The sequence below is a fragment of the Chelonoidis abingdonii genome, chromosome 2 (genome assembly GCF_003597395.2).
Source record: "Chelonoidis abingdonii isolate Lonesome George chromosome 2, CheloAbing_2.0, whole genome shotgun sequence".
In the NCBI taxonomy this organism is placed as follows: Eukaryota; Metazoa; Chordata; order Testudines; family Testudinidae; genus Chelonoidis; species Chelonoidis abingdonii.
In genome coordinates this window covers 108,408,276-108,420,857 of record NC_133770.1, presented here as the reverse complement: position 1 = coordinate 108,420,857, position 12,582 = coordinate 108,408,276, and the positions used below count along the sequence as shown (strand labels likewise).

The 12,582-nt window shown below is 38.5% G+C and overlaps 1 protein-coding gene across 1 annotated transcript in view; it reads right to left on the bottom strand.

Moving 5' to 3' along the window:
- Positions 1 to 354: 354 nt before the first annotated feature.
- Positions 355 to 12,582, bottom strand: part of ABCA13 (ATP binding cassette subfamily A member 13) — a 284,724-nt gene continuing 272,496 nt past the window's right edge. Inside the window, 3 exon segments of the mRNA XM_032792446.2 lie at positions 355 to 1,887; positions 3,139 to 3,276; positions 5,297 to 5,402. Coding sequence (XP_032648337.1) covers positions 1,798 to 1,887; positions 3,139 to 3,276; positions 5,297 to 5,402 — 334 coding nt within the window. The 3' untranslated portion in view covers positions 355 to 1,797.

The following is a 12,582-nucleotide window of genomic DNA, read 5'->3' as shown; positions in this document are numbered from 1 at the left end:
CAGTGACTCTGTCAACATTAACATATGAATTGACCTTTTCGTGGAACAGATTTTTTTTTTTAATTAAAAAAAATCTTCAAAGACTAGACTTGAGCCTTGCAAACTTCCAGAGTGCAGCATTTCAAAGACTGGGAAAATGTCCTCTGAGACAGAACCCAATACACTGAAACTCAATTAGATTTTGACCTTCTTCAACCATAAAGGATTGGGAGAGAGACATTGTTTGCTATTTGCTTCAATTAAATTGGGTCCTGAGAGAGACAGATGAAGAGATTCAAAGAAGAGAAATATAGTTAACAGAATTGCATTCAACCATCAGTCTGAAATAAATCTTATTTACTTTATTTACCCACTACATTAATACAATATTCCACACTTTACTCAGAAAAGTGACATTTAATTAAGTTTTTAGGATTTAACATTTTCAAAAGAGCAAGAATAAGTTTTCAAAGTGGGAACCCTGAGTTCTAAATTCGTTCAAAAGCATCATGGTCCAAAAATACACCTGTCAATATAAGAATCAAAAACCCTTCTGGATCAGCTTGAAAAGCCTAAGGCACAAGCATAACACTTTTAAATTACATCCTGCTACAGTATGGCATTAAAGCAGGGACACAGGAACACAGATAGCCTCTGATTAGATCCTTTTATTTCAAAGTGTACAATTTGATTTTCACAGAAATTATATCATAGAAATACCTTTCTACTAAATCACAGTGTTCCAGAATTTCAACTATCATAATAGAGCCCAATGAAAGTGATATCAACTACTGTGCCAGGGTTCCCAGAGAGTTTATTTATAAAAATAAGCTAAGAGCTTCTCCTCTTCCCCCTTGCTCCAAGAAGTTCTGATCTTTCTCTAGCCACATGAGGATGGATGATAGAGGCTGAGATTTTGTTCATTCAGTGTTAATTTCTGTCTCACATTTACAGGCTGATGACACTATTGAAAGCTGTGGCACAGCCCTGTGTGAAGAATCTGAAATTGGGATAAATAGCCTGAAAAGGTTATTGATCAATGCCTGTACACTTATCTTGTTTACTTCCAATATGTCCTTGGCTACAAATCCATTTTTACCTTCTCTTAGAACATTTAAAAAATAACATAAAAAAGCTAATAAAATAGATTATTCTTAACGATGCTCTAGAATCTCTAGAGAAATAACCTACAGGTGTTAGAGAGAACTCATTGTCAAGTATGATTTATGAACCTTGTTAAATATACTTACTATAACTGAACTAATACTCCCTTTGACAAAAAGCCCTTATGGAATATAGTGCTTCTTTTATACAATAAAAAGAGCTAATTTAGCTTGTCATAACACAGAACTGAATTAATGCAGAAGTCAAAGTGCTTTCATTTGAGCTATTAAATACAAATATTATATGATAGCATGGCTGTTCATAATAGCCATTGGGTTTTGCTTCCCTTGTCATGTAATAATTATGGCTTTTTAATGTGACTGATCAAATGAATAGAGAGCAATCTCCCCCTTCCCCCCAAAAAAACTTCTGAAATGTCACTCATTATAAGATCAGCCCTTTTACTGTGTTACAGATTTCATTAATTAGGCCAAACGTTTTATTATAAAATTCCAGTTCAGAAAAGTACTGTACTTTTTTTTGGCTTTTGTGTGTATATATATCTATAACAACCACTCTTTCTACTAAGAACTGGTTGTTCTGGTTTTTTGTCTATAAATTACGAACTTCCTTCTCCCTTTCAGTTTGGCAGTAACCAGGTGAAAAGTTTTATTGTCTGTAAAACATATTGTTGGACAATGACCTGCACTGAGCCTAGACTGGCAGATGGTGGTGATGATTGGTTGAAGATTCTTGCGCAGACGGCGATGTTTCCTGCTGTTGAATAGCAAAATTAATAAATACCTGAAAGACATAACATAGGAGGGCTTATGGGATAGCAATACATGAGCTGGAACTTTGTCTCCTTTTGTGACTTTTTCAGGCCACTTTTATTAAGATGTTTTCCAACGCAAAACAGTAGAAGTCCATGTTCAATAAAATAAGTTCAGATTTAATGTTGTTATCCACATTCCTTGGGAACACTGGATTTTGCTTGTATTGAACAAACAAATCTTAATTTTTTAAAAAATATTGGAGGGGCCTGATCCTGCTTCCATTGACTTGAATGGCAAAACTCTCATTGACATCAGTGGTGCAGGATCTACACCCAGATATTTAAAGCTAAAATTTATGTTGAGTAACCTTCTGAACACTGAATTGATGTGAGGAAACATCCATTTGAATTCCAAATGCCTGTTCTATTCAGTTGGGTCCCCTGGTTGTTTCCTTTTCACCTACATTCATACAAAAGAGTTTTTTGATCACTTGGATATTTGAGGGATGACAGTTCTTCATTCTCATAACGATATTCACATGCAAGCAAAGGAATCCATTCATATTTTTTATTCAGCAGTCACTATTATCCTGTTTAAAACTTTCACTTATTCAGTCAGGGTGCAAAAACAATACCAGGTAACTGAGGTAAGCAATCACTCACCATAAATAATGAACAGCAAACAAGCTTGAGTGAACAGTCAAGGAGTAACCCATAGGCTATTTGTTTGCATAAATTGTTCATTGAATAATTAAAGCAGCAGGAGCTGATAGATTAATACAAATCAAAGTCTGTTCATGAATGATTTGCACTTGGAAAAAAGAGCTGATCTCACAGCAAATATTACACATAATTAATGTTCTGACCGGCTCGGCTTCTCAGCATTTTCAGAAAATACATAAGAAGTTACATCCCTAGATGCTGTAACACAACACTGGCACCCAGGAATTTCATGATCCTCACTATATTATACACGGTGTAAACCCAGGATTTCATAGCCATTTCATAGAGATCCCTTCTATTTGTGCGATTCTAATGTGCCTGTTGCAGTGGTACATAGATTGCAAATGCAAGAAAACTGCATAACATTTGCTTCAAAAGGAAAGATCCCAGCCACTTACACTAAAGGAGAAAATCCTTTAATTATAAGGTTATTATGTCTTATGAATCACACTAGGACAGCTCTAGATAATCTATATGCTGCAATATTCTACTGCATACATAATTAAAGTAGTACACCATATTCAGAAAAAGAGAGACAACATCGAGGAGGAACATACCTGCTCTAAAGTGGTTTCGCTAATGGAATAATGTTTGATTTTCAGCAGAACTTTGTTGTTCTCTAAAACTTTGAAGAGCTCTGGTAAACAGCCCCATCCGTACGGTACACGATACTCCTGCAGATTAAGGTGCTGTTCCTTCAAACAAATATAAATAAATGCTAGTGAATATTCTGATCAAATTATATTTATTTTCAACTGACCTGGTTTCAATATGAACCTCAGCTGAAAAATATGATTCTGTAAGAATATACTAGATCTTGACTGTGACATTGTAAAAGGCACAACGTGGTATGGTTCAGAAAAGATCTTTCAGTATCCACAAAGCTATCACAGTAGAATTGAAAGATAACTGGCTGTTTGCGGCTGCAGAGATGTATTTTTCTTATCAATTTTAAAGTTAGAGATGGCTTCAAACCAAACCCATTGATTCAGACACTTTGGGGAATGGGAAACATTTCAGAAACCACACTGAAATCAGTGTATCACAGCTGGTATCTACAATGGCCAAACCAAAATCTCAAATCAGAACCCTACTCTGAAACTCAGGGTGCTAGAAACCTATACCCAGACCAAAATTCTACAGCTTGGGACCGTCTACTTTTATAGGACACATTTTCAGAGACAAGAGTTCTAAATTAACCTACAAAAATCCATTTAGCATCTGACAATATATATTTTAATCTTGATATTTATGCCTGAATACATTTTGGGGATGTGACAGATGGCTGTGATATGTTTGAAAGCGTTACTCTTTTATGATGTGTTCATATCACACAATATATGTAAATCCAGGACACTTTTATGGAGATGGGAACACACCAATTGACTTTTCCTCTGTGACCTTGGAAAACAGAGGTGTTTCAGAGCACTGGACTATAGCCATCTTACTGCAGACATTGGTAAATTTTGAGAAAGTAGAATAAAGTTTACTTCTATTAACTAGTGGGTACCGCATCTATTTTATATAGATACACACAAACCAACTCATCTAGGGTTACCATTAGAGGCTATTACGAACACAGCTAAGAGCAAAAATGTGTGATTTCTACATCAGCAATATTATAAAACCAAATAGCCAACTGCCTGTGAAAATGAAAATCTCAGTACATCTATGGGTTTGTACACCTCATAAGAGAAAGATATCGCATCTGTTTATCTGAATGGATGGACTAAAGAAAAAAAAGACAAATGAAAGGAGGAGTTAAAATGTCTTGAGAGAAATGTCTAAAATATTATTTAAGTGGATCTCTTGGTTGGGATGCCCATTTCCTTGCATAAGTTCAACCTTAGAAGAATTCCCCTATTTTAATTCTGAGTTCAAAAAAAGGCAACCTGCTGGGAAAGGAGAACAAAGTTGTAGCAAAACATTTCAGTCAACTATTAAATATATATTTCAGAGTTTTTCTTCTGATGACATGTACACTTAGTAATTGCCATCCAACAATCAAGTTACCACACAACCATATCTGAAATACTACAGCATTTCCTTATGCTTAAAATAGAAGGCATCTGAGGCATATTAGATGTCACTGTGTGGTAGCTGTCAGTAAATGTTGACTTCCTAATACACTATTCACCTGCCTGCCATTTTCTAGGTACTGGATTGACTGGGTGAGGACAAAGAAAAATATGGTGTTGCAGATGTATTAACTCTGAAATTACTTCCATTCATAGAATATCAAGGTTAGAAGGTGACCTCAGGAGGTCATCTAGTCCACCCCTGCTCAAGGCAGGACTAATCTCCAGACAGATTTTTGCCCCAGATCCCTAAATGGCTCCCTCAAGGATTGAACTCACAACCCTGGGTTTAGCAGGCCAATGCTCAAACCACTAAGTTGTCCCTTCAGTGGACATAGAATCAGATCCTGTGTGCATATTCTGGAAAATCTGACTCTGTAAATACCAAAAATAAGAAAAAGGAATTGAAGCTCATGAACCAATCACATTTGCTTATGCTGCCGAAATGGCTCTACTCTGCATCTGCAGCATACAGGTGGGTGACAATTTAACAGTTAAACACATATAAATTAAAACGAGTAGCCATATTGATCAAGAAAGAATGAGAAACCAGCTACTTTATTCAAATTTGCCTTTTGTTAATGGTCTCAAGAACTTATCCTTGGCAACTGCTATGAACAGAGAATTTCAGCCATACCTTAAACTGTGTTCCTGGAAAATATAGCTGCAGATAGTCCAAAATAGTACTGTGGTTGCTTGCTTCTTTGTTAAGCCAAACCTTGACAGAATAGCCATCTCCAAACCTGAAAGCATTGAGCAGGGACACAGTTATACATGTTCTTTTCCATAAAGATGAGAAGAATGCTCAGGTAAACTGATTGTCACACAATGTTATCAAGTAACAGCATGAACACCTATTCTATTACCACCATTGCGATTTTAATGTTATGTTATCATCAACCACACACTGATAACCACAAGGAAGATACAATGTCATTGATACTCTTAGTGACACAAAACTGTTCTTTGTAAAGGAGGACATGTTTTAAGGACTATACAGCTTTGAACTGTCAGTGGAGGATGACATTTGTTACCAGAACCAAATACAGAAAAGGAAGAGTAGGAGGTCTATTTTTCCTAGTTGGAGAGTGAAAGTCTTAAACTGTAGGTGATCATAATATATTGTATTTAGTGAAATCTTGCCATGGAGGAGCTAAATGTTTTACAGACATGGGTATTATCTGTATTTTACAGACATAGAAAGTAAGGCATAGAGTTGTTAAGTGATTTGTCAATGTTCATACTACAAAGCAGCGACATTTAGGAACACAATTCAAGTCTCCTAATTCCTAGTTTCCTACTTTAACTACTTGTTAACACTATTAATCTCATGGAATAATGTAGAGAATTTATTTTCCTCTCTCTGGACATATTTCATAATATGTAGGTAAGTCGAGTTTTGAAAATCTAACGAAAGCATTATTTTTATGAAATATATTCTTTCTAGCATATAGTGAAGACTGTTAATTTTATACATAAAATAGACATACTATGAGTGATGAAAGTCACCTCTAGCATCATACATTTGCTCACGATCATTTTTAACTACCGGTGTATGTGTGAGTGCTTTTCTGCTCTAAAACAAAGTCCACACACCATCTAGATTCAAAATTTCACCCTCCTTTCCTAGGATTTGGCTATAAAATAATACACCACAAACAATATAATATCATTCAATATAAACTTTCTCCACGGCTTTTCTGTTCCTAGGGTTCCTAGCCTATACCCTAAATCCTCTCTTACAAGCAAGCACTCCCACCTGCTTCACTTACATCTGAGTGAGGTAATAAGTTGTCACCTGTCTAAGTGAATCAGCTGAATCTATTTTCTCTCAGTAAGATCAAGGCTTGTTAACAGAGTTGGGCATTTCAGACAAACTCTGCTATAACACCATGGTTACAGAGTGCTACATGAAAGGTTTGTTATTCATTGTTGAATTAGGAATATCAGAACACTCCTTTAGTATGTTGTAAATTTTTAAGTGTTTCTGGAATGTTCATAAAGGGCCTGAAGTATATAGCACATTTATCAAGTGACCAATGCGTTTCCAGACTATGTCACCCACTACTGCACAGCGCTAGTGAAATTTCTCCGGCTCACAAGAAGTCTAACAAATGGTAGAGAAAAAATTGCAAGGCTATGTTAGCCAAATGGCTGGTGGTTCTGAGGCCTGGTGGTGGGAAGGATTCCTTATTTCACAATGTCCCTACAGAAATATCCAGTTTCTAGTACACAACACATGACACATGCTGAGTTCTTGGATTTAACATACATAGAGCAAATTATCATCATAATCATCAAAACAGTGGTGGATAGAATGGTATACAGTATACTCCCGTTCACCTGAAACCCTATTATCCAATCTTCCACATTATCCAAATCCCTTCCTCATCCCTCAGCATGAGCCATGCTACAGAGGGTGCATCTCTCATACTAGGGGACAAGGAAGGGATTTGAATAATGTGGAGGTTCAGATAATAGAACAGAGGCCCCTGGGCAGAACTGTGAGGAGGAAGGGGGGAAAGGCCCTGATATAGGAGAGGCAATCCCGCTGCCAAATGGGTCCTGTGGCAGTGCAGAGAGCCCTCTGCAGCCCCACTTTCATGGGAATGAGTGAGCTTGGCCATGACAGCAGAGCTGCAGAGGGGTCCCTGTGCTGCTCACCTTGTTTCAGCAGGGATTGGGTGTCACTGGCCCCATAGCATGTGGGGACCTCTTTGCAGCTCTGCTGTCACAGGAATGAGTGAGAAGGGCAGAGCAGAGAAACCCAGCCCGGGCAGCAAGGAGAAGGACAAGCTCTTGTCTGTGGGGGAGGCCTCCTCACTGCCAAATGGCTCCGACCCTCTTGATTATCCAAAATCCCAAAACCTATGTTCCCCATGCCAGTCAGATAATCTGGAGTAAACTGTACTGTACATTATACATTTCCTTCTTCAAGTTTAGAAAAATAATATGTCTATAGGTACACATTGCACAGACTGAACGCACACAAAGGTTAAAAAAAGGAAAGGCCTGCCCATAGATATAATCCTCCAAACCCTCAGCTCAACCTTTCCTCAATAGTCTGAGAAGGAAAAGAAGTAAAGATAAGATTCTAAAGCACAAGCTTTGGATTCAGGAGGTGTTTTCCCAGTTTCATCACAGATTGTCTGCGTTCCTTTGACCCATTTACTTTATGAAACACATGGATTATAATAATGGCTGAGAGATTTGCATTGGGCCAGATCTTTAGCTGGTGTAAAGCCATGTACTTGTGACTACCTGGCATTTAACACCAGGTGAAGATCTAGCCAATTATTTCAAAAGTTTAGATCCACAAAGCAAAGTATTATTTTCACGCATCTTATTAGACTGAAGAATCTTATTGTGGGACTGTTTGGTACAGAGGCTGCATAGCAAAGCTATGTTGCAGTACCCTAAAATATGAGTGCAATGACTTGTTTAAAAAGATACACACAGCACCCCAACACTGCATATGTTTTGTTTTGTTTTTCCGTTGCATTTGGACCCAAACATTTAAATAGCATAGGAAAAGGTAACATGCCATTATTTTGTTTTGTTCAAATGTGACACTACCCAATCTGTGCTGTTGATTTCCAAACATTCTTTGAGTAGCATGAAGTAACACACGAATAACATGATCACAGGAGAGGGATGTGGAACGCTGTGGAATCCAGAGCAGTGGCTGGCTGGTTTCCCTTGCAATGATTTACTAACACGAGACTTTTACTTAAATCTTTTAAATGCATAACATCATCCCTGCAAAATGACAAAGAAACTGCAACAAAGATGGATAGTGTTAACAAGGGTGTTCAATGTAGATGAGAGCCAAGCTTAGGTAACCGTTTACAAGAGATCATTGATTCTGATCAGTCTTCTGGTATCAGTATACAGCGGTCCTGGGGAATTACAGTCAGAAAAATGCTGTTTTATGGAGATGTTCAGCAGTCTCATAAAATGAAAATGTTGCATGCAGTGAAGTTTCCAATGAAAATAAATAAAAATTCTGATTAGCACAGACAGAAATCTCTGTGGCTTAATGTAATTCTTAATCGTGAATGGCAAAAAATACCAACCTGGGTACAAATAAAAAGCTTTCAAAAATGGGAAATGTTTCTGGCTAGTCAAATTGTGCATCTCCTATACCTTGAATTCATATTTTATTTTACTGCAGAAGTTTCTGTACAGGGTAACACTGATCATCCATATCATCTCCCCCCTTTCTGTAATCAGCCAGCAGGTTGCTTTCTGTAGCCAGCTGAGGCAATGGAAATTGAACTGACCATTTTTTCCTCTAACTGTTTTCCTCTCTGACCCAACTGATAAAATTAATGCAGAAACCCAAAGTGGAATTACACAGACCACCACATTCTGATTTGATTAGCAGTGCTAGGATCAAACCTTTAGTACCCAACAGTTCAAGACCTGAGGAGGAAAACATAATCATTAAAGCAGCATCAGTTGAACCAGTGCACCTGTTCAGCAGCCATCTGTTGCCCTATCTTTGGCGCTGCTCAGCAAAGGTGTTTTCCATTGCTATAAGCACATCAATTTAATGCTGTCTTCATTTGTTTTTAATCTTGCTCTTTTTCAACCAGACTATTTGTTCAGTTTGGACTCTGACCAAACCCAGTGGAATTGCTCATGGAAGTAAAGTTACTCATTGAGTGTCTGCATGATTGGACCCTTATTTTGTAAATACCAACTATATTACAGAGCTGGTTCCCTGCCCTGCTCTGTTCCCTTTGTGCCACACAGGCAGTATAAAGGAAATGGAGGCTGTATCCTCTAACCGGGAATTTTCCAGTGGATGCAAAGCCATTAAAACTATTCCTTATGTCACCTTCTCAAAAGCTCAGTGCAAGGGCCTGGAGCAAGTGAAAGAGAAGTGACTGGATACCAACATCTTCCTGCTTCACTCAGTAGGCAGATGTGCTAGCTGATAGTGGTCACCAACTTACAGAAGTTTGTAGGTACTCCTGTAACCTGCAACAAGAATTGGCAGAGTATCAGAAAACTACAGCAAGGAGCTCCCTGAATTCCCACGCTACCCCTCCCACCAAGTTTGCTAAATGTAATTTCAGTGAAGCAGAGAATCTGGGCCTGTATCTTAATTCCTGATGACTAGCCAGAGCAACTAATCATCTGCATATATCTCACTATTCAAAACACACATTTCCCTGATGTTGTTCTTTCTAGTTCTGTTGTCTCTGCCTGGAAATACGCATCATTAAATTAGCACTGTCTGAAGATTTGCTTGTGAAAAAATAATATGCATACTTTATCTTTTAGTATAAAACTAGCTTGATTGATCTCTTGTATTGCTTCATATAATATCAACAGAGTACTCAGAGAATGACATTATATCAGGCAATAAAATCAAAGCATTACTGGAATTTAATGTCTATAATGGAGAGCATAAGCCACATCCTCCAGAACATTGGCCATACTTCAAGGATATGAAACAACTCACCACGGGAATGCTTAACTATTTACTTCACTTCACATTCCTTTCCATACATTGGATGCAATATTTTTTTCCCTTAAATGAACAGTCATCATGGGTGCAAATTGGCCCACTGACTTAAATTAGCACTACTCACATAAACAAATGATTAGGCCCCCTACGTGACTCTTCACAGAATGCACAATAAACCTGCGGAACTCATTGCCAAGGGATGTTGAAGGCAAAAAGTATAACTGGGTTCAAAAATAACTAGATAATTTCATGGAGGAAAGGTCCACCACTGACTATTAGCCAGGATGCTAAGGGACACAACCCCATACTCAGTGTTCCTAAAGCTTTGACTGTCTGAAGCTGCAACTGGATGACAGGGGGTGGACCACTGAATAATTGCTCTGTTCTGTTCATTTCCAATAAGGGATCTGGCATTGGCCACTGTCAGACCACAGGATACTGAGCTAGATGGATCAGTGGTCTGGCCCAGCATGGGTGTTCTTATGTAATAAAATTTACAAATGTATTCAAAAAGAGAAACAAATGGAGATCAATTTATCTATTAAAAATTAAATGATCTGATGAAACCTCCGCTTTCTTTAAAAAAATCTTGCTAATAAATTCAAAACTGGTACCAACTGCTATATGCCATTTCCTTATATGGTTATTCAAAATGAAACCATCTCAGTTTCAGAACAAATACACCATCATGAGTAGATTATATAATATTTTTTAAAAAACAAAAAATTTCCTTCTCATAAGCTATTTATCAATTATTTTTCTTCATAATTCTGTTTTCTTAAGTAACAACAGGAATGTAAAAACAGACAAATTGACACATAATACAGAGGTATGGGCCATATATTGTCTATTGGACATATATTTCATAAGACATACCCATCTATACACACTCAGAGCCCAGATTTTTCAAAATCTAGTCTCATAAATTCATATTTAGGTCCCGAAGTAAGTGGCATGGTTTTTTTAAATACTTAGCTCCCAGCATCTCCCATCACAGCCAACAGGAGATGCTGGGCACCTGACACACTTATTGGCTTAAGATCCTAAATGCAGGCACCTATTTTTAAAATCTTGATTATTTTATATACACCGTATACTCTTAATTATCCAAATAGCAGGGTGGCATGGATCTTATTCCGATAATTGGGATTTCAGATAACCAAGATGGCAGAAGCCATTCAGTAGAGGGATGGCCTCCCCTGATGTAGGATGCTCATCCCCCTCCTCTTTCTCCTCCTTGCAGTCCTGGCTGGGGGTCTCTGCTCTGCCCTGCTCACTCACTCCCATGAGAGCAGGGCTGCAGAGGACTCCCTGTGCTGCATGGCTGGTGACGCCCAATCCTTGCAGGCGTAAGGTGAAAGGCAGAGCAGAGACTCCAGACCAGGATTCTGCATGGGGAACAAACAAAAAGATTTAGATAATGTGGAGGTTTGGATAATAGGGTTTTGGATAAAGGGAAGCACACTGTATATCAAAATCTTGATAACTGTATTCACATACACATGTGTACATATATATATTGCATGTGTGCACGTGCACATGCATGTGTGTGTATGTTCACCCACACCCATCCCCTAAGCTTGATTCACACTGGTGGAGTAATGCAGTGGTGGTTCAGACTCTCTATATTACAGATCAGGCTAGTAGCACGACCTGCTGAGGTTGCCTGATAGAGCTCATTATAAGATCTTGTTTTCAGTTGCTTGTAACTTTGCCTACCTTTAACCATTTGGGCTGAATGATTGGCATTTCATGCTTCATGCCAGCCTCAGACTGAATTTGTTTTGGGGAAATTTCAGCTAAAATGGCCAATGTCAAGAATAAGGCTAACCCAAAATATGTTGTTTTACTCAGGTTGAGAGAGTCTGGCAAGCTGGAAAACCTGGAAAAGTTCTAGTGCCCCAGCTTTGTAGCAGGGACTTGAAGTTTTCCAGAGAATGTCCTTTATATCTGAATGTTCTTTTTGCTTTCCCCACGAAGATCCACCTAATTTGTCCAAGTTATAAGCCTAGGAAAAACTGCAGTGTGCACATACTCAGTAGAAACTTAGATTTTAGCAATTAAATACCCCAAAGAGTCTCTCCGTGTTGGACATGTTCCAGCCCTGGGCTGAGCTGAACATTCCCTGTGATTGCAAATTTGCTCTGCCACGAGCTATGCAGGTCTGGTCACCTGAACAGGGAGTGTCACTCCTGTGGCCTCAAGTAGTGTGGAGGAAGAAGCTGCCTGATTTGAATGCAGAAGGTACAAGACCCAAATATGTGTTGGGGCTGGGTCATGGGGAAGTAGATTGGGAGAAGGAACTTACAGGGGTGGAGACAGGACTGGAGGATGACAGAGGGAAATTGGGAGTGGCTGAGGAAGGAGACTGGATTGGGGCTTGGGGAGCAAAACAGGTGGAGGGATGACTGGAAGCCAGTAGTCAGGGAAGACTGTTTGGAAGA